Consider the following 22,209-nt stretch of genomic DNA (forward strand, 5'->3'; position numbering starts at 1 on the left):
TTGGCTAAGCAGCTCTCCTGAGCTGCTCTGCAGGGCACTGGAGAGTCTTCAGAAAGACCCCTTCAGCTCTCCGAGACACATGCCATCTCTCACCGCCTTCACCTGAGTCTGTTGTCAATTCACACTTCCCAAACCCTTTCCATCCCTGTCACGATCCCGTGGTGTGTCTCCTCTTCATCTTGCTTGAAGCTGGTCCTACTCATCCATCATCCAGACCATTCTCGCTTATGCTATTTCATGCTGCTTTCTCTTCAACTTTAAAAAAAAAAAATCTTTCAGTAAACAACATCTGATTTCTGCCTCAATAGCTGAGAGGCCTTCAGGATGTTTTCCCCAGCAACCCAAGTTTTTCTGTGTATAGGGAGAAATAAAGCAACATCTCATTTGTCACAAGTTTCTAGACATGAAAAAAAGAAAATGTGGGCTAGAGAGATGGCTTGGCGGTTAAGCGCTTGCCTTGAAGCCTAAGGACCCTGGTTTGAGGCTTGATTCCCCACGACCCATGTAAGCCAGATGCACGAGGGGGCGCACGCGTCTGGAGTTCGTTTGCAGTGGCTGGAGACCTTGGCGCTCCCATTCTCTCTCTCTCTTTTTATCTCTGTGCCTCTTTATCTCTGTGTCTGTTCCTCTCAAATAAATAAATAATAAACAAAAAATTAATGTATTTTTAAAAAAAGAAAAGCAGGGCTGGGGAAATGGATTAGTGGTAAGATGTTTGCCTATGAAGCCAAAGCACCCAGGTTCGATTACCCAGTATCCACATAAGCCAGATGCACAAGAGGCACATGTGTCTGGAGTTAATTTGCAGTGGCTACAGGCCTTGGCGTGCCCATTCTCTCCGTGTCTGTCTCTCTCATTCTCTGCTTGCACATAAATAAATAAAAATTTTTAAAAATTAAAAAGTTAAATTAAAAATTTAAAAATTATTAAAAAGAAAAGCAGTGTGCTTTGAGAGTTTTACATGACTGACTGTAAGAGAAAGATGACTTGGAAGGATCAAGATTGGTCAGCTTTCCCCATTCCATGGCTGGACTGTAGACCATGGTGACTGACAGGTGACACTGTATTTTTGTGGATTGTTTTCCTTATTCCCAGTGTATTATAATTAAAATATCACCTGGGTGACATGTTTCAGTACTGCTCAGCCTACATCTTGTGGCTTTGATTCTTCCTCATTTCCCCTTATTTCCGGGGTAATTCAAGTTCAGAGCACAGGAAAATGTGTTTGTTAATCTAGCAGACACAGCCTGGAGGCATATTGACTTTCACATGATTCAAATATTTGGAGTGCTTCCTAAGGGAAGAACAAACTCCTGTATTTTTAAGGATGTGTGGAAAATTTTTTCATGGTAGGTAGAAAGCAGAAAATCAGAGGGCATTCAAAAATACCAAACTCAAGTTATCCTCTTGCCAGTTGTATTGTGTGTATGTTTAATCTCCACTCTGAATTTAGCAAGTCATTTCAGACAGCACCCAGGGCGTATTTTATGACATCAGCTGGGCATGAGTTCTGGGAATCAGTTCTGAACGGTGCAGTCACCTCTGTGTTGGGCTTCATGCTTGTGCAAAATGACCCTCCCTGGCTAATGTTCAGTTATGCGCAGAAACCCCCCCCCCACACACACACACTCTGGCAGTCACGTCCAGGCAGGGCTGTTCTCAGTCTCAGCACTCCATCCTTATAGCTGGATGGTTCTCTGTGGCAGTATGTTCGGTGCACCCTAATGTTGAGCTGCATGCTTGGCCTCCACCCACTAGATGTCAATAATATCAATATAACCCCGCTTTCCTAGAGTTGACAACCAACAATGGGTCCCAGCACTGAGAATTGTGCCCCAAAGAGGAAAAGCCACCCACTAAAGCACGACTGCATCGGGGATACTAGGCTTCATCACAGGATAAAGTAGACCTACTCAGATACCTTTAAATGTCCACATTCAGCTTCATATTTACCAAACGCAGGTCACTCTGAGATAATCTATGCCTGCCAAAAGTGGTATTTTTTCATACGTTGCCCTTGTGACCCTGTCCCTCCACAGAATCCCTCATGCCTCACTGATGGCAGCTTTTCCTTCAGTCCCCACTCTACTGGATTGACATTTATCCCCCGGCTTGCTCTCCCAGGATGGCACCGTATTTGATGGCCGCCCCATCGAGTCCCTGTCCCTGATTGATGCTGTGATGCCCGATGTGGTCCAGACGCGACAGCAAGCGTTCCGGGAGAAACTCGCTCAGCAGCAAGCCAGCGCCGCCGCCTCCACCGCCGCCGCCGCCGCCGCCGCCGCCACCACAGCGGCTGCTTCCCAGCAAAACCCACCAAAGAACGGAGAGGCCACGGTGAATGGGGAAGAGAATGGCGCCCATTCAGTCAGTAAGTAGGAAGGCTGTCCGGGTCTTTGGTGGCTTGTGGATTTCTTCTGAGTCCATGTATAGTTGAAGGACTGCCTAAAGAGCGACCTGTGTGAGCATGGATAGGGGGTTATTTCTCAGAGCATGTGCCACTTCCCAGTGGCTTCATCCTCCTCCAACAGCCATGAATGCCACTAGCTCCTCAAGAGGAGAAGATGGAGCCGTTCTGGCCAGGTTAGAAGCGCACCAAGACCAGATAGTACAACCCTGTTGCTGAAGAAAACATCACACGCTTTGGTTGTAGAACATACAGAAAGCAAGCCACAACTGAGATGTGCCCACTGGCGCAATGGTGGCATGGTTGTCATGGGGGTAATCACCTACTTTCTGATTGGCATTGAGGCCTACTTCACAGGAGAGAATTCGTGCCTAGTACTGTAAACTTGGTCGAAGCCTGTGGCTGGAAAGTTATAGGCCATTCTGGGGAAGATGGGGATATTGTTGTTTTGCTAAATGGACATGTTGCTGGGCCCACTCTTGGGCAGGTGACCACAGCTGCTATGAATTCACGAGTTCAATGGCCGTGGCAGGTCCCAAAGACAATGTGTCACATCAGTCCTCCCCACCCTCCAGTTCTTACGTTCTTTTCACCCTCTCTCCTGCAGTGCCCTCTGGTTCTTGAAAGGGGTAATAAAGATGCCCGTTTCTGGCCGAGCACTCAAATGTCACTCATTCGCAGCACTTTGACCACTTAGGAATTTCTACAGTTACCACCACCCACTGCAAAAAGAAGGTTTTCTTACCAAAGCTGAGAGCTGGAATAGTGTATGGACATACGTATACATATTTAGAAGGCTGCTTGTTGTTCATGTTCAGAGGAACAGCTCCTGAGGGCTCAACCCTGCTGCCGCCTAGTTCAGAGGGTTATGACTTTTTCACACTTGTTCTCTATGCCTGATGCACCTGCTCTGCCCTCCCCAACATTCATAAAATGCTCATGTCTTGCTGCCTGGTGGCTCCTCCCTGATGTTGCTACAGTGGCTCAACAGGCTGTGGCCATACCTGAAAGCAGATTTCATTCTGACCAAAAAAAAAAAAAAAAAATAGATGGGCATGGTGGCGCACGCCTTGAATCCCAGCACTTGAAAGGCAGAGGTAGGAGAATCACCATGAGTTCAAGGCCACCCTGAGAATACATAGCACGTTCCAGGTCAGCCTGGACTACAGTGAGACCCTACCTCAAAAAACAACAACAACAAAAATAATCTTTCTTTTCCCACTATGTGGGAGAGAAATTGTCACATGCCAGGGTGGTTCTTCGAGGGTGGTTTTGTAACTAAACTATGCAGAAATACCTGAGGCATTTAATTTATAAAGAGAACAGGTATATTTCAAACCAGGGAATGTGGTTTGAAGCATGGATGTTCCTGTGGCAGTGGGTTAAATTTGATTCTTGGCTCATGGTTGGCTGGTCCCAGTTATAAAGAATAAATGGAAGCCAGGCGTGGTGGCGCACGCCTTTAATCCCAGCACTCGGGAGGCAGAGGTAGGAGGATTGCCGTGAGTTTGAGGCTACCCTGAGACTACATCCAGGTCAGCCTGGGCTAGAGTGAGACCCCTGCCTCAAAAAACCAACAAAACAAAACAAAGAAAAATAATAAATGGCTTTTATCCCTCAGTCAAATTTGAAAACTATTTTGTGTTAATCAAACAAAGCACTTGAGGTTGAGTACATTATAAAGAAACTATTTGCTCATTTTCGTAGGCTGAGAGTCCAACACCTCCTGGCCGCATCACAGCATGGTGGATGGTGTAATGTCACTGGGGACTATAATCATAGATAAGAAGTTAGAGCTGGCCGAGGGGCCAATAATAATTCCCCACTAGCAAAGTCTTAGGGGCTGTAGCACCTCATAGCATCTCCACATCTGGGCACATCAGGAACCCTGAGGGGACAAACCAGAGCCACACATAACACCGTCAAAAGAAACAGAAAGATAAAATGCTTAGGAAACTACACGAAAGTCCCACTTTGGTTATAGTCATTGGTTGTGGCTTGACTTTGGTGCATAAATACAAGATGTTCCCTAAAGCAAAAAGAAGGGCTGTCTTTTGTGCTGGTGAACCACATATATTTTCATGTTTCTTTTGACAGATAATCATTCAAAGCCAATGGAAATTGATGGGGATGTTGAAATTCCACCCAACAAAGCCACTGTCCTCCGGGGTCATGAGTCAGAGGTGTTCATTTGTGCCTGGAATCCTGTGAGCGACCTGCTAGCTTCTGGGTAAGGACGTCAGGATGGCGATGCTGCAGAACCGCCTGAAGGAAAGTGCCCATCTGTTGCAGCTTCCCAGTGTGCAGCCTGAGAAATGCGCTGCTCTGGGCTCTGCTTCTCTGGGTATCTAGTAATGTGGGGAAGCCCGTGTTCCAAGTGAATGAGAAGTAGAGCAAAGATAGAACACACGCTGAAGATGGCCGACCAGCCAGAGCAGCTCGGGGCCCATGCGCACTTCCCATTCGACCTGGAAATCAAACTGCTATGTGTTTGCCCTGCAGATCCGGAGACTCCACTGCAAGGATATGGAACCTTAATGAGAACAGCAGTGGGGGCTCCACCCAGCTCGTGCTGAGGCACTGTATACGCGAAGGAGGCCATGACGTCCCCAGTAATAAGGATGTCACCTCGCTGGACTGGAACGTAAGTGTCTTCTGCCACACACCTGCTCTGACAGCTGTAAAATGTGTCACCTCGTGTAGCTCATTCAGACATAAAGGGAAGACAGATTCGTTTGTGTTAGCTCCCACCTCAGGACAGACACCGTTACATTGGCCTCCATTGCTAAGGTCTTTTAACCCCGTTGGAAGGCGGTCCAGGGAGCCCTAGGATACTAACATGTTTTCTCTTCTGGCCCCCAGAGCGATGGGACACTATTGGCTACAGGTTCTTATGATGGATTTGCAAGAATATGGACAGAAGATGGTAAGGCTTGCATCCCTCATGTTTGGGTTGAATAAGGACTTTTGTGTGTGACCATGGCATGAACAGTTGGTGACTTTAAAGTGTGTTGTTCCATCACAGGTAACCTGGCCAGCACCTTAGGTCAACATAAAGGGCCCATCTTTGCCTTGAAGTGGAACAAAAAGGGGAATTACATTTTGAGTGCTGGTGTAGACAAAGTGAGTACCTGCTTAAAATACATTCCTTTCATGCAGAGATGACCCTGAAATCAGCACACTGATGTGGGATGTAGCTGCACCAACTTTCACCCACAGCCTCCCCTCCCCTCCCCTCCTCCCTTAGCCCTGTGCTTTACCTTTCCTCTGCTAATTGTCACTTCCCCTTGTAGATGTCAGATGCCACTGAAGCTTTGATACAAGGCAAAACTCCGCCAAAGCTCATGGACCTGACTTAGATCTTGATTCATTCCACTCTGTACTTCAGGCTTTTGGATTAGGGATGATCAACCAGCACCCCTAGTTCATGGAATGATAGGGCAATTGTTAGAAATGCTCATTTCGGCGCCAGGAGCTCTTCCTTCAGGAAAATGCACAGAAGACATCCACATGTTGGTCACTGGCTGTCTACCTAACCATCTTCTAGGTCTGTGGGCTGGGCCAGCATCCCTACCAATTTTGGTTGCCTATCAGTTCAGCTTGCTACATCCCATACAACAGCCAACATATGTAGCTGTCTTATTCAGTGTAGCATCCAGAAAAGTAAGAGTGAAATACATGAGCTGAAGAGATGGCTTAGCGGTTAAGGCACTTGCCTATGAAACCTAAGGACCTAGGTTCGATTCCCCAGTACCCACATTAGCCAGATGCACAAGGTGACACATGCATCTGGACCTCGTTTGCAGTGGTTAGAAGCCCTGATGCCCCCATTCTCTGTCTCTCTCTCCCTCTCCCTCTCTCCCTCCCTAGCTCCCTCTCCTTCTTCCCCTCTCTCTCCCTTCCTTCCCTCCCTCTTTCTCAAATAAATAAAAGAGTTCTTTAAAAAAGAGTGAAATTGCCAGGCATGGTGGTGCACGCCTTTAATCCCAGCACTTGGGAGGCAGGGGTAGGAGGATCGCTGTGAGTTCAAGGCCACCCTGAGATGACATAGTGAATTCCAGGTCAGCATAGACCAGAATGAAACCCTGCCTCAAATAAAACAAACAAACAAAGAAAGAGTGAAATACACATAGCTCATTGTAGACTTAGGACAGAGAAAAACTAAAAATGCAACTATTTCAATATTTTTAGCCCCATTACATGTAGAAACAATATTTTTGCTGTATCAGGAGAATGAAGTATATTGTTAAATTCATTTCCCTAGTTTTTGAAGTGGCTACTAAGACCATTTGGCTCACATTATCTCTATAGAACTATGTTGGTCTGGAAGGAAAATAGGTTGCTTGTCTTTTCTGATACATTCTTCTAGAGAATTCTTTGTGAAAATAGTTACTAACCTTTTCCTCTATTTGTGGAACACAGACAACAATAATTTGGGATGCCCATACAGGAGAAGCCAAACAACAGTTTCCTTTTCATTCAGGTAGGTTTGTTGATGTTGTTGTGGGGAGGGTGTGGATGTAGAGATGGCCCCAGGAATTTAAGCTTCTGTGATGTGGTGGAAATTTGGGGGCTGTCATGAACCCACTACTGAAAATAGAAGGAACTAGGTGGCCTAGCATGTGGTAAAACCTAATGCTCTTACATTTTCTCTCTGGTGGTGGAGCTGGGTATGGGAGCTAATTGGATCACTGCCGTGAGGAAGATGTAATGGAGGGGAGGGAAGGAGAAAGGAAAAAGAACGTCAATGGATATCACATCCAGAGAAAGCCGTTCTTCTCCCAATTTAGTGCTGGCTTGCCTTTAAGAAATACACATAAGGGGGCTAAAAAGATGACTCAGTGGTTAAAGGTACTTGCTTGCAAACCTGGACTGCCCAGGTTCGATTCCCCAGTGCCTTATAAAGCCAGACACAGCAAGTGGCGCGTACATCTGGAGCTCATTTGCAGTGACACGAGGTCCTGACACGCCCAATAAGACACTTACGTGGGACAAGGTTCTGAGTTTATGGCTGATAAGCATGTTGCAGCTTGAGGCTTTGGCAGAAATACAGCCCTCTTTTTCCTTAAATTGCCAGGCTTATACTTTATTATTTGCTAGTGTAGTGTCTGTAGCCACTCTACAGACTGTAATTTCTGTAAGTAGCAAATTCACTTTAGTGTTCAGAAAAACAAATGAGCGTGCCCTGGCCTGGGTGGCCTTACCTTCACCGGCTCGTCCAGGAGCACCCGAGAGCCCATTCTGTGGTGGAACCCATTGGTCCCTTCCCAGCACACCCCGCCTACCTACCCTTGTGGTTCCTGCCAGCATCGTGGAGCTTGGTTTTCTTCACTTCCAAGTTACAGGTCACCTATCTGGAGAGGGGACATTAATGCCCTGGCTGGGAACAATATGAGCAAACCGTCCTCTCCCAAATGGCAATTACTCAGCTGCTTCTCTCTGAAGGTTCACATTGAATCATGTACTCAGAACACAGCGTGTCTAACGAGCGTGCTTTCCAGATCTCACACAGAGGCAACAGAACAACCTAACCCTTCAATGTGGTTGACGTTCCTGCTCAGACTGTTGCCAAAAATACACATCGGTTCCTAAATGAAGTTGAGCTAATCTGAAGTCCTTGTTTTTTCTTTTCTACCACTGAGGGCTGGAAAGATGGTTCAGCAATGAAGTACACTTTTTTATGTTTTAATTTTGTTCATTTTTATTTATTTAGTTGAGAGTGACAGAGAGAGAGAGAGAGAGAGAGAGAGAGAGAGAGAGAATGGGCGTGCCAGAGCCTCCAGCCACTGCAAACGAACTCCAGACGCGTGTGCCCCCTTGTGCATCTGGCTAATGTGGATCCTGGAGAACCAAGCCTCGAACCGGGGTCCTTAGGCTTCACAGACAAGCGCTTAACTGCTAAGCCATCTCTCCAGCCCTGAAGTGCACTTCTTATGCAAGCATGAGGGGGCCTGAAACCACCCGAGTTCAACTCTCCAGGTCCTGTGTTAAAAAAAAAAAAAGGCACATGTGGCCACATGTGCCTGTAACTCCAGTCCCACAGGGGAGCAGAGGCCCCAGAATCATCAGAGCCCCACAAAAGCTTTGGAATCAGTAAAGAGACTGTGACTCCAAATAAAACCAGGCAGAAGAGTGACGGAACAGGGCACCCTGCATTCCGTTACGGCCAACATGAGCAAGCACATGAGGCCCTGTGCCCAACACAAGCGTCCAAGCAACAACAATAACAAATCGTGTTCACTGGAAATATAATAACACAGTGCGGCTCTGGAGCCAGCACTGCCGCAGATGGTCAGACACAAAGGCTGAGTCCTCAAAGCATGTGGCCATTGCCCCCAAAGACATTTTCTTTTTTTGAGATAGGGTCTTTCTCTAGCCCAGGCTGATCTGGAATTCACTATGTAGTCTCAGGGTGGCTTTTCTAGTATAATATAGACACTGGTGATTACGAAATCTCCATTTTCCACATACTTGAGCCCATTCTTGTGGGCTTTTCCAGTTCCATGCCTTCTCTGGAGGATTTTGCTCTGCAGGTGTCCTCGGATGCTAAGGGAAGGTGGAACGAGTTGGGCTCCCGAGCAGCAGCGCGAAGATCCCACGAGGAGCTCGGTCTCCCCTTGTTCTTCCCCTCAGACACTGTGTCTCCTCCTCTCCTGATCAGTCCCCTCTCTTCCTCGCTGTGTGAAGGATTCTGGGGGACATCCTGGTGGAATGGAGGTTCAAATGGATGCCCACATGGCATGACCTAGGCTTCAGCGAGTGCCGAGTGACTACTTGAGCACTGGGTCTGGGTGGTGGAGGAGAAACACCCGCATGCAGACTCGGGCCGCTCTCTGGAGGGCAGGAGAAGGAGAGAGAGACCAGCTTCCGCAGAAGCACAGAAGATAGTTAAAAGAACTGTATTCACTTCCCCATATCTGGACCTCTCAGTGTACCCAGCATGCTAATTGATTAGGATGCCCTCTTGCTTGGCATGCATGCTAGCATCCACATTGGCCCCTGAGACTCTCGAGGCCTGCACCCTTCCTGAGACCGAGTCAGGCACAGAGCAAGGACTTAGACCCTGAGCGCTCTGACTTCGGTGAGCTTCCATGTAGCCATTCCGTCTGTGTCTCTCGGTTCACAATAGACCCAGAGAATCTCCGAAGACAAGTTGAAAGCCTGACTTCAGTAGTAGGTCATGAGGCCTTTGCCTGGGAAAGATGCGGCATCCCCCTCCCCTTCCTGTTCCTGGCCAGAAGTCAGAGGTGGAGAAGGAGAGTGTTGAGTGGAATGGAATTTCAAGATTGGCCTTGCGTGGCTCCCTCTGTCTGAGTGACTTCTGAGCTTCCTGCAATGGCAGCAAGCAGCGCTCTGAAGTGGAAGTGTTGGGAGAGGACGGGGGAGCTCAGAAATCGGTGGAAAGAGGGGAGGAGGAAGTACCATGAGGCAGAATGGTAGTCCCCATTCTCAAAACCTGCAGCTGGTGGTTGGCGACCTAGCTCAGTTGCTAGAGTTTGCCTGCATGTGCCATACCCAGGGCTCAATTCCCAGCACCAAATAATGGTAGGCCTGTGATCCTAGCACTCAAGAGGTGAACGCATGTGGATCCGCAGTTCAAGGTCATCCTTATAGGCCAGCCTGAGCTACATGAGACTGTCTCGAAAATTAAAATATAAAAAGTCAGCCGGGCATGGTGGCCCATGCCTTTAATCCCAGCACTCAGGAGGCAGAGGTAGGAGGATCGCCTTGAATTCAAGGCCACCCTGAGACTGCATAGTGAATTCCAGGTCAGCCTGAGCTACAGTGAGACCCTACCTCAAAACACCAAAAAATATATATATGCCTATATAGCCTGCAAGAGACCCCAGCTGCTCTTACACAGCGTGGCCTAGGAAAAGACCCAGGAGTGAGGAAGGATATCTTCAAAAGTTCTGTCTCGTTGACTCTCGTTACCTAACCTTTGCGTGCATTACTTAGGCATTTCAGTTTCCTAATTCAAGTACTTTCGATGTGGAATAAGTATTATGTCAGCTTCCTCTTTTTCTGTCTGTCCTGTCTCAAAACAAATGGACATACTCTGTCCCAGTGGTGTCGCTGGACACAGCAAGGGCCATTGAGCACAGCAGTCCCATTCTTCTGTACCATGGGATCAAGAGATGCCACCTGGCATGGGACACTGGAGTAACAAGACACATTCCATCCCTTCAAATTAGGAGGAGCTGATTGAAGGCAAAAAACTGCTCACACGGGGGCTGCGGGCCTTCCTGGTGATGCTTTTGTGGAAATCACCCAGGCCCCGTACAGAGTTAAATGCTGCAAATGCGGGGCTGGCACTGTGGCCCGGTGGCTATAAGGCGCGTGCTTACCAAGCCTGACAGCCTGGATTCAGTTCCCAGTACCCACGTAAAGCCAGGTGCACGAAGCGACGCGGTGTCCAGGGCTCATTTACAGTGGCAGGAGGGCGTGGTGTGTGTGCACGTGTATATGTGCACGTGCACACACACACACGCACGCACAGTCTCATTTCCTCTCTCATAGAAAAGATTCATTTATTGAAATGACCGCGAATGTGCCCCTCTCTTTGTGGCCCGCAGCCCCCGCCCTGGACGTGGACTGGCAGAACAACACTGCCTTCGCCTCGTGCAGCACCGACATGTGCATTCACGTGTGCAGGCTCGGCTGTGACCGCCCCGTCAAAACCTTCCAGGGACATACGGTAAGGGGGACTTCGGAGGCTGACTTGGGATGGTGAGAGTGCGATGCGGGTGCCATCTGTTCAGTGCCCGCCTTCGAAAGCGTCGCGATGGCACCAGTTCATCTGCGGCGCTTTGTGGCTCAGTGGTCCTGGGAGCACTCCACTGTGCCTCCCTATAGCTCACCTCTCCATTCTGCATGTCCACACCTGTTCCTCTTCTAACTGGAGTCTGTCCCCTCTTTTTCTTTCTTTCTTTCTTTTTTTTTTTTTTTTTTTTTGGTTTTCTTAGAGGTAAGGTCATACTTACTCCAGCCCAAGATGACATGAAACTCACTGTGTAGCTTTTAATAGGACTGCGTGCAACGTCTTTGATTTCTGTTAGTCCTGCTCAGACTTGACCCCCATCATGCCATGCCATTTGAGTCCCCTAAATGGTTCCTATTGTTTTTGATTGCTCAGAGCAAAGGTCCTCCTAAATGTGACTGAACGTGCTTCTTACTGACAACTGTGACGGGCGTCTGGATGCTTCCCTGGAAATGTAACTTAGGATGCAGACAGCGGGAGGAATCTATTCCCGGGAAGGAATTCGTGTTTCCCTGGGAACTGGAGAGTTCAGCTGGGAACAGCCAGCCAGCTTGGCCCTGAGAGCTGTGCCCAAGGGCTCCCTCCGTAGCTGCATTCGCCCTGCGCACACTCACATCCGCACACAGGCACACACTCCCGACATGCCCGCTCTCAGCCCTCGCCAGGGCCGCCTTCCCTTCCCGGGCCTGCCGCCCACGTGCAACACAGCTGTCACTCGCGCGTCCCAGCTCTGAAAATTCCGTGACTGTAGCAAGCCGCGCAGCCATGTGATTTGTCCTCAAGACCATGGTGTTTGGAAGTGTGAAGACATTAGAGAATAGTCTCCTGTGTGAAGTTACTTGTTAGACCGAGACGGGAAACACAGCACAGTAGGACTGTTACATCTGTGGGAATCTGCAGCCCCTCCCCTGGGAACCACTCACTCCCTGGCACTTCCCTGTGCTCACTGTGCGTGCCACCCTCACCCTGGGCAGGCCTGAGCTCAGCAAGCGGCCCTGTATAAACTCATATCTCCTCCTCCTTTTTCCTGTCTTGAGTCTTGGGCCTCCTGGTCCTCAGAAACCATGGAAGCTTGCAGCAGCCTCCTTGCTATGCGTTCCATATACTGGCAACTTGTGGCACATTCTGGACTTGGTTCTTTGGTCTGGTTGAAGGATAGTTCTCTCTTTGTCTAGCCATGGTCCCTGCATGCCGTTTCCTGTGCGCTTCTATGTGGTCTTCGTGTGTCGTTAGGTTTTAGGGGGCACAGTCATCTTCGTAGCAGTACACTGACACAGAGGGAGGCATAGTTATATTAAAAGTGTTTGGGGGGGCTGGAGAGATGGATTAGTGCTTAAGACATTGGCTTGCAAAGCCAAAGGATCCCACATTGATTCTCCAGGTCCCGCGTAAGCCAGATGCACAAGGGGGTGCATGCATCAGGAGTTCATTTGCAGTGGCTGGAGCCTCTGGTGTGCCCATTCTCTCTCTCTCTCTCAAATAAATAAGTAAATAAAATAGGTTTTTTAAAAGTGCATGGGAGCCAGGCGTGGTGTTACATGCCTTTAATCCCAGCACCTGGGAGGCAGAGGTAGGAGGATTGCCGTGAGTTCAAGGCTATCCTGAGACTACATAGTGAATTCCAGGTCAGCGAGTGAGACCCTACCTCAAAAAAACAAAAAAAAAAAAAAAAAGAAAAAAAGAAAAAAGAAAGAAAGAAAAGAAATGAAAAGAAAAGAAAAAAGTGAATGGGATTCTGGGGCAGTGGTTTAGTGGGTCAAAGTGCTTACAGTGTGCGCATGAAGGCATAAGAAGAACTGGCTTAGTTCCCTGCACCCATGTAAACAGCTGGGCATGACCACACATGTCTTTATCCCCGGTCCTGTGGGGAATGGGGACCAGAGAGTTGCTGGGGCCTTGTGTTAGTTTGTCAGTTGTATGATCAGTGAGAGATGCTGTCTCAAGAAAATCAAGAAGAACAGTGATAGAGGAGGACACCCAATGTTCTGTGGCCTCCACACGCATGTATGTGCATGGCGCACATACATTTTCACATATGGGTGTATACATGATATATTCACACATGCCCGCCCCCCACCCAAAAGAACGCACACAGGAAAGTGATGGTCAAAGCCCAGTTTTAAAAGTTACTCATTTTAGGTCCAGGTGTACTTGTGCACGCCTTTAATCCCAGCACTAGGGAGGCAGAGGTAGGAGGATCACGTGAGTTCGAGGCCAGCCTAAGACTACGTAGTGAATTTCAGGTCAGCTTGGGCTAAAGCAAGACCCCACCTTGGAAAAAAAAAAGGGTTACTTCTTTACCTTGGCATGGGCTGAGGCAAAAGGCTCATGAATTCAACCCAGCCTTAGGTACATAAAGAGTTCTTGGCCAGCCTGGGCTACATAATAAGAACCTCTCTCAAACAAATTACAAGAACAAAATCAGTAGGAACTGGTTCTATTAGCTGTGTTTGTTGTATGTGAATTCATTTGGCATCCTTCCTGGTAAGGACTTTTCATTATTTTTTTTCTTGTTTATTTTTATTTATTTGTTTGAGAGTGACAGACAGACAGAGAGAGAGAGAGAGAATGGGCTCACCAGGGCCTCCAGCCACTGCAAATTAACTCCAGACGTGTGCGCCCCCTTGTGCACCTGGCTAACATGGGTCCTGGGGAATTGAGCCTCGAACCAGGGTCCTTAGGCTTCACAGGCAAGCGCTTAACTTAATTTAGCCATCTCTCCAGCCCCCTGGTAAGGACTTTTTTGCCCAAAAAACATGGACAAGAATGTAGCTATACATTTACATAAATGAAAAGGCTAAGTGAGAAAAACAAATATAAGTGGCTTCCTGTGCTGTGTGTGTTCTTTGATATTCAGGCAAAATCCCAGGTTCTCGCACAGAGCTGGCAGAATACTACTGCCGCCTGGTGGGTGGCTGTCTTTCCTACACTGATCTCTTTCTGAAACCTTTGCTCTCTTGCAGAATGAGGTTAATGCCATCAAATGGGATCCTTCTGGAATGTTGCTAGCCTCCTGTTCAGATGACATGACCTTAAAGGTAAAGCTGGTACCTGAGAAGATAGGCCTCTTAATAGGCCACTTAATCCAGGACAAGCCCTGGTACTTACGAGCCCCCCACGCCCCGTCCACTGTATCCTCGCTTGGATATATGTCTCCTCACATTACTTCCCCTGTTGTGAACTACATGATTAGCTCTGATTGGTCAGACACAGGGCCCAGCCTTCCTGTAGCCTGTCCACGAGCATCCTTGTGAACGTAGCATACCCCTCTTCCCTGACACTTCGTGCCCAGCCTGTGCACGTGGCGGGCATCCTGCTATCTTGTGAGCCTCTCCAGTCTGGCCATCTAAGGAGTGCACCCAGAATGGAGGGTGAATAAGTATTCACAGTGGGGACAGTGTGAGCTCATATGTGCCAATGCCTCTTCCAGATCTGGAGTATGAAGCAGGAAATGTGTGTGCACGATCTTCAAGCTCACAGCAAAGAGATATACACCATCAAGTGGAGTCCCACAGGACCAGCCACCAGCAACCCAAACTCCAACATCATGTTAGCAAGGTAAGGGAAACCAGACACAAAGCCTTGTTCTCTTCCTGAAGGTCACCTCGCTCTGTGTTGCCAAGCAAGGAGCTTGGAAGAGTTCCTCAGGCCCAAATAGAGCTGAAAGTGGTGATGCAGGGTGTTGCCCATGTGATGAAGGCTTTCCACACTGAACAAAGTAGAAATCCAATATGGAGGAACCAACTAGAAAGAGATGCATGTCTTCACTCCATTTGATTTTTTCCCCAATTTTTGCCAGATACATTTAATGAGTTAACATGAGTGTTGTGTTGTAAACAACAGTAGCACTGTAGAGAACTTGCTAAATGGTCTGCATGTGTTTACCATTAGTGGGTATAAAAACCATGGGGAAAGCTGGGCATGGTGGTACACGTCTTTAATCCCAGCACTTGGGCAGCAGAGGTAGGAGGATCGCCGTGAGTTGGAGGCCACCCCAAGACTGCATAGTGAATTCCAAGTGAGCCTGTTCTAGAGCGAAACCCTACTTCCGGGAAAAAAAAAAAAGACATATGGAAACAGGTACGCACAATGAATGGCTCAGTGGAGAGCTCCTGTGTAGCTTGTGCAAGGCCCTTTATTCTGACTGCAACTTTATTTCCCATGTGTCTGGAGAGAAAAGGCTCACTCGGTGATTGTTTCTTGAAGCACAGAAGTCAAGTACGCTTCAAATGTATTGTAAGTGGCAATTGTATGTAATGTGTTATAGAAGTTGTTTCTTTGCCATCTTCCTAGTGCTTCATTTGATTCTACGGTTCGACTGTGGGATGTGGAGCGAGGTCTTTGTATCCACACACTGACCAAGCATCAGGAGCCCGTCTACAGTGTAGCATTCAGCCCTGATGGGAAGTATCTGGCCAGTGGCTCCTTTGACAAGTGTGTCCATATCTGGAATACTCAGGTAAGCTCTTGACTCCTGTGTCATGTTTTCAGTGCCCAAGATGGGTAAGAGGGAACTGGAGAATGAGTGGTCTCAGATCGTGAGCAAGGACTCCCCAGGCAGAGCTTAGGCCTCGTGTGCTCTGTTTTGTGGGCCCTAAGTGTGTGGCGCTTCCACATGCTGCAGGTCCAGGAACTTGGAAGGAGCTAGAGGGGGCAGAGAGGACTTAGACCAAGAGGATGATGTGGCCACCATGTGAGAGAGGGAAGGATGGTGTTGCAGTCAGGTTCACATTGCTGGCAGAAATCATCTGACCAAAAGCAGCTTGTGGGAAAAAGCTTTATTTTGGCTTACAGAGTGGAGGGGAAGCTCCACGATGGCAGGGAAAAACAATGACATGAGCAGAGGGTGGACATTACCCCTGGCCAACATAAGGTGGACAACAGCAACAGGAGAGTGTGCCAAACACTGGCATGGGGAAAATGGCTATAAAACGCATAAGTCCACCCCCAACAATATACTCCATCCAGGAGGCGTTAATTCCCAAATCTCCATCAGCTGGGACCCTAGCATTCAGAACACCTAAGTTTATGGAGGACACCTGAATCAAACCACCACTGATGGTTCAATGGGAAGTGTCAGATGGTCTATTTAAATCAGTAAACCTGATAGGAGATCCAGGGTAGCCCTGGCCTAGCACGCCTTGATGCCCCCAGCGCCATTCCCAGCAGAGGGAGAGAGTCGGGGAGGAGGAAGGCTGGGAAGAGAAAAGGGTCAGGCAGAGGTCATGACCCAAAGGCAAGTCCGTATCATCTTACAAGAACAGACCACCTTAGGCTCCTCCAGTGTGTGGCTCATTGGCTGGGAGCAGCCATGACCTGCCCTGAAATGTGGTGCCAGTTCTGTGAGTGACAGGAGACCGGTGAGACTAGTATTTACCGAGTGACTTCTGGGGGCTTGGAAGTTTGCATGGCCAGCTCGGGTACGGGGCCTCATGGGAGCACTGTTTGCACACCTGCCAGCTCCGGAGGGTCCGTCAAGCGGCCATGACAGTTGCTTTGCTTTACAGAGCGGAAGCCTCGTGCACAGCTACCGAGGCACAGGCGGCATCTTCGAGGTGTGCTGGAATGCTCGGGGAGACAAAGTCGGCGCCAGCGCCTCTGATGGCTCTGTAAGTAGCACCTTTGGTTGGCAAGGAGAGGGTGCCAGGCAGCTGACCCTGAGTAGGCTTCCAGTTCGGGCACAGCATCGCTGTCCTGGAGCCTGCGCACACGGCAGGCGCTCAGTCAGCGCACACGGCAGGCGCTCAGTCAGCGCACACGGCAGGCGCTCAGTCAGCGCACACGGCAGGCGCTCAGTCAGCGCACACGGCAGGCGCTCAGTCAGCGCACACGGCAGGCGCTCAGTCAGCGCACACGGCAGGCGCTCAGTCAGCGCACACGGCAGGCGCTCAGTCAGCGCACACGGCAGGCGCTCAGTCAGCGCACACGGCAGGCGCTCAGTCAGCGCACACGGCAGGCGCTCAGTCAGCGCACACGGCAGGCGCTCAGTCAGCGCGCGCCCTTCAGCAGTAGTGGTCGCCACTACTTTGGGGGCTGCACAGAACACTCCCCGGAGCAGAGAGGTATCTGGCTGCAAGTGCTAAGAAACTGTCTCCGGGTGCATGCCCTTGGTGACAAGATATGGCCTTTCATGCTTCAGGTCTCTCAAGTCCCTGTGCACTGTATTCTAGTAGAACATCTAGATGTTGGACTTGCCTTGAATTTGAGCTTGTAATGACCCACAGAGCAAGGGGCTCTGTAGCTGAGCCAAGTTTTGGCATCACCCCAAATGTTCTCAGTGAACATGGGCCTGTACCAAGTTGTCACCCACCCCCTAGGCATTATGGTTTATGACTCCTGCTGATGGCCAGAGCCACTCTGAGATCCTGGCATTGTCCCTGACCTGCCTTTGTCCTTCCGTGCTGTTTGCTGAGTTTTTTGTTCGTTCTGATGCTCAGACGCTCACCTGTTTCCCTGGATTCTCTGGCCTTTCATGACTCTGTTCCATGAAAGCTTTATGAGGAAGAAAAAAAACAAAACTAGTGGCTTGCCAGATTTAGCCCAAAGCCTATAATTTACTAACGTCCGCTTTAAAGGCATCTCTCAGTAATAGACACTCTATCTTTCCCTCCAGGTCTGTGTTTTAGATCTGCGGAAGTAAACAGAAAATATTCTAGAAAGAAGTCTATTGGACCAGCAGCGAGTATGTGGGATTGCAGCACAGCTCCATACTGTGTGAACTTGACTTGTGTTTGGGTGTTTTTGGAAATAACCTCGTCCTGGGCCACAGGAGTCTGTATTTTTTTCATAATCTCCATCCAGAAGTTTCAACTGCAAACAAATCCTAAGTCATACACACAGTCCTATTACCGCAGGAGATGTGGTTTCTACTTAGCACGTTCAGCTGGGGAAGGATGAAGCCATCAGCTAGATGGTGCATAGTTTGGTTTCCATGCAGAACAGGCTCTGATGGCAGAATGGGAAGGAAGAACAAAAGGCTGTGCCAAAAAAAAAAGAAAGAAAAAGAAGAGAAATTAAAAAAAAAAATGCTGTGATAAACCAAAATGGGGAAGAAACGTCCCCTTTATGGTGTTTCCCCTCCTGTCGGTTTGGACACTACAGTTGCTCTTCAAAAGACCAGTTTGTACCAATGATATGTGTGACTTTGTAATCCTGACACTTTCTATTTTCTAGAGCCTTTGTTTGGTGATTTTTCTATCCACTAGGATTCTGCGGTCTGGGGGCCTTCCGCCTCAGATGGAAACTGGTTTTGGTTTGTTGCTTCTTTCCTCTCCCATCATTCCCCACCCCTTTCTCTCTTGTCCTTGGTCTAGTGTGGTCTTACTTCTCATGAAGCCCTACATTGATGTGGCCACGTGAACACCATGGAAAGATTGTTCATGGACAGCGTTGTCCCTCCCTCTCCACTCCATCCCCTACCCTTTGCTCACTCTGTCCCTGTCTCATAGTTGCATCACATCTTAGGTCCCAAGGGCACTTTCAGAGCATAGTAAGTGCTTTTATGTAAGAAGGCAGGGAGGGGGACTTTTTACAGGAGAAAAAAAAAATGACATATAAGAGAAAGAGCCTGGAGTATTTTTGGAAAAAATATTTTTATGTTTAAAACAATTTTAAAATCCTAAACTGGCCATCTGACATGCAGAGTTTTGTGTGATTCATATTTAAAAGATTAAGAAGAGGCAGGCAGAATCTGAGGTGTCTACTCCATTCCCTTCAGCTTCATGAAAAACAGGAAAGCCCTGGGTTGGGAAGCATCCCATAGAAGGACGTCGGGATTGTTTGTCCCCCAGCCAGCTGGGAAGAAGCCACTGGTTGGGTGTGAGGCTGAATGTTGCCTTGTTCCACGTGTGCAGTTTAATTCCGTATCCCACAGGAGAAAGCAGAGAAGCCTCGCTGACCTACAGCGTGGCTCCGTGGCACCTACCAGCTACATCTTTCTCATGGTCACTTCACAATGAAGAACACGCTTAGTGAGTGAGTCCTTGCAAGGCTGACCTGGAGGCCCCGCTGTCACCCAGGCTAGTGATGGCAAAAAACTAAGCATCAGAGGAGATGTTCAGTCCTGAAAGATGGATGATGATGACCTACGTAGACCATCACTAATCATTTCTGCCCCTGTAGAATTTCTTTCTCTCTCAAGAGACTAGGACAAACTTTTTTTTGAATAATGAATCTTTTTACTATTTTTCAAGAATTAAAAAAGGTTTTGTGTTCCTAGCAAAGTTGACTGTCATTGGATCAGGTGACCTCTGTCCACTTCTTATCGTGACTTTTTAAGTTAGCAAAGGGGGAAAAGACCAGAAGACAGGGCCTCTTCTCACTGACTTCCTGTGGGCACTGGCAAGGCAGGGGGTTGGTGGAGGCCAGTAGGCCCGTAGGTAAGCCGACGGTGGGCAGGTTTCCCTCTGTGGCGGAGGCAGCTCTTAATCAGAGGAAGGCATCCATCTGCAGAGCCCAAACAAAATCAGCATGCAAGGCTTCCTACACAACGCCAACTGTTTAGACCAAGGACATGAAACAGCCTCCTCCCAGACACGTGAATTGTGTAAGCCTAAAAAGACCAGTGCTGTGTTACTGAATTGAGGGCTATGTTTGGGCTCTGGCACCTAAACAATTAGCAAAGAAAGCTAAAAGTTCTGTGGAATCCTTTTGCCACTTTGATTTTAAGAGGTGTCCCTGAATACATGATATGATATGTAATTTCGTGCTCTGAGAATGCATTTGCTTTGGGACACAGTCTTTTGGGGGTTTAGATGAACCCCTTTGCTGTTTCCCAATATAAGTATGCTCAGCTATACCATCTCAGCTGTCAAAAGTCAGCCTGTTGTTGGGATATGACTTGCAATTTGGCAAGCCCCTCATACTGCTCTAAAATGTTTCATAGATGATCTGTGGGTAGCCAGGGATTGGCTAATGGGTTGGCAGCTCAACTTGACGAATCTGAACATACTAGAATTGTTAGGCTGGGCTCACGGGCTGGGAGGACATGACAGGCTCAATCTGTACACAAGAGGAAGCCAGAGAAAGACCACCCTTGTCTCTGGCCTCCTCAGATAGTGTGGGCCACTAGGGGACCAAGCAGAGGAATGCATCTCACACCCCACAAAACAAGCCAATCCACAGCTGTCTTCTGAAGCTGCCAGCATTTGCACACCATCACTCCCCTGCTGCCGGACAGCTGGCGGTCATCTTTGAGGTCAGGGGGTGCCCGTGTGTTAATGCTATTGTCCAACATGGTCCACAACTTTATTTGGAAAGCTTAAGACTTGTCACCCAGTTCAACCTGGAAAGCAGTGTAGTCACTGGAAATGTTTCTGTGGGTTAGAAATGACAATGTTCCTTGCCAAGCTCACCCAGGATGCTGCTTGCGGGGGACTGGAGGGTCAGTTGGATGCATAGGGTCCAGCTCTGACCCCACACACCACCATAGGACTTGACTTTTTGTTCTGTCTTTCCAAAATATAGACCATGGAGTCAAGTGAAGTGCACTTTGTCAAATGTGAGGATCGGTTTTTGTCCTTGTTCTGTTTCTTAGCCTTTCGTTCCACCTTTTCTCTTTGTTTCTTGTCAAATGCAGAAATGTCTCTTCCGCAACTCACTGAAGTTTTGAATTCTGGCTTCTGCTGTTTTTATTGTCTGTGTCAGACGTACAGCCAGACGTGGTTCTCTGTCAACATTTTCCAGATTCTATTAAGCAACATTGACCTCTGTTCTATCCTTTACCCCACGCTCCCATTCACTTCTCACACTCTTGGGGAAAAGAATCACCTTATGTGTCGTAGCTCATTTGTTTCAGGAGAGACTCAATCAACAGATCATATTCAGTGTCTTGAATAAATTGCTCTATTTTGATATTACAGAACTTGGTTGCTATGGGGTTTTTTTTGTGTTTGTGTGTTTGTCTTTGCTAGGGAACTCCTGTGCCAACTGACAAAAGAGCTGTCATGTTGAGAGGTATGGTCCATCCTGGCTGTCGGGGCCCCACCCGTGATGTTAGCCTGTATCGTGGCCGATCAGGAAGCTGAAAATGCAGGCCTGATCCAAGCCTTGCTGTAATTTCATAATTCCCTTCTCCATGTCTGCCATCTCCAAAAGGTCCCACAACCTCCCACACAGGCTGGAGAGAGAGTGTTCAAGCTTGAGGAGGACTCTTCATGTTCAGACCAGAGCCCTGCATTTCCTCAAGAAGGAAATTACATGAGTGCTCCTTTTCAGGTTAGCTCCATTGAATATGAAAAGGGGGACCAGCCGCCATGAGATGAGAGAGAGAGGAGGCAGCTATATGCTGGTGACTAGTGTAGTTGGTATGGGATTCTTGATACTGGGGAGGAGGTTTTATTGGGACTATATAATTGGCCAGGATTTGGACACTGGGAGTCTTCAGTTCACTGGAACACCCTGCTGCAGTGATTATAAAACTGCATCCCTGCATGGATGCTCTCACTTCCCCTCTTTGGGGAATGTCATCACCAAACGGCTGCATCTTTCCACAAAAACGGTCTCCGTGCATACCCCATCCTTGTGCCTCAACCTCTTAAGTGCTTGGATTCCAGGCCCGTGCCACCACGACATTGCCTTCTACAGAGTTCCTGCTCAAGAACTGAACAGTGGATTCCATAATATTAATAGCAAGCTCTGCCTTGTAATGTTTTACGTAAGCGTATGGCTTAGTGTCGGGTCACATTCCTCCCTCTCCTGGCCACGTGCAGCGCATGGGCCAAGGGTCACGTGGTACAGCCGCTAGCTGTCAGCCCCTCTCCGTCCATCGTCTACTGCCCAGGTGACCTGGCAGGGTTGGTGTTCCGTGGGCGCGCGCATGCACGGGTGCGCGCACGGCGGGCGGCGAAGGAGAGCACTGGGGACCGCGCACTGCTGCTCGCTCGGGGAGGGTCTTGAGGTAGGGTCTGTCCCGGGACCGGAGCTGCAGCGTTTGGGAGCCCAGGACTGTCCCGTCGCTAGCGCTGGCAGGACTGGCCTTACAGACGTGTCGTGCCAGGCTGTGTGATGTGTTCCCGAGGACGCAAACTCGGGCAATCGCGGG

At 48.6% G+C, this 22,209-nt stretch overlaps 1 protein-coding gene across 6 annotated transcripts in view; it reads left to right on the forward strand.

Moving 5' to 3' along the window:
• The window catches only part of Tbl1x (transducin beta like 1 X-linked), a 228,018-nt gene extending 206,991 nt beyond the window's left edge, over window positions 1-21,027 (forward strand). For all 6 annotated transcript variants that reach the window (XM_045140280.1, XM_045140279.1, XM_045140278.1 and 3 more), the window contains 12 exons: window positions 2,125-2,371; window positions 4,505-4,637; window positions 4,910-5,051; window positions 5,270-5,333; window positions 5,433-5,530; window positions 6,830-6,890; window positions 10,984-11,105; window positions 14,132-14,206; window positions 14,599-14,726; window positions 15,462-15,627; window positions 16,676-16,777; window positions 17,782-21,027. In XM_045140280.1, the coding sequence (XP_044996215.1) occupies window positions 2,125-2,371; window positions 4,505-4,637; window positions 4,910-5,051; window positions 5,270-5,333; window positions 5,433-5,530; window positions 6,830-6,890; window positions 10,984-11,105; window positions 14,132-14,206; window positions 14,599-14,726; window positions 15,462-15,627; window positions 16,676-16,777; window positions 17,782-17,808 (1,365 nt within the window). In that variant the 3' untranslated portion in view covers window positions 17,809-21,027. The remainder of the gene's footprint in view (window positions 1-2,124; window positions 2,372-4,504; window positions 4,638-4,909; window positions 5,052-5,269; window positions 5,334-5,432; window positions 5,531-6,829; window positions 6,891-10,983; window positions 11,106-14,131; window positions 14,207-14,598; window positions 14,727-15,461; window positions 15,628-16,675; window positions 16,778-17,781) is intronic.
• The last annotated feature ends 1,182 nt before the right edge of the window (window positions 21,028-22,209 follow it).

This window comes from Jaculus jaculus, chromosome X (genome assembly GCF_020740685.1).
Source record: "Jaculus jaculus isolate mJacJac1 chromosome X, mJacJac1.mat.Y.cur, whole genome shotgun sequence".
Lineage (NCBI taxonomy): Eukaryota > Metazoa > Chordata > Mammalia > Rodentia > Dipodidae > Jaculus > Jaculus jaculus.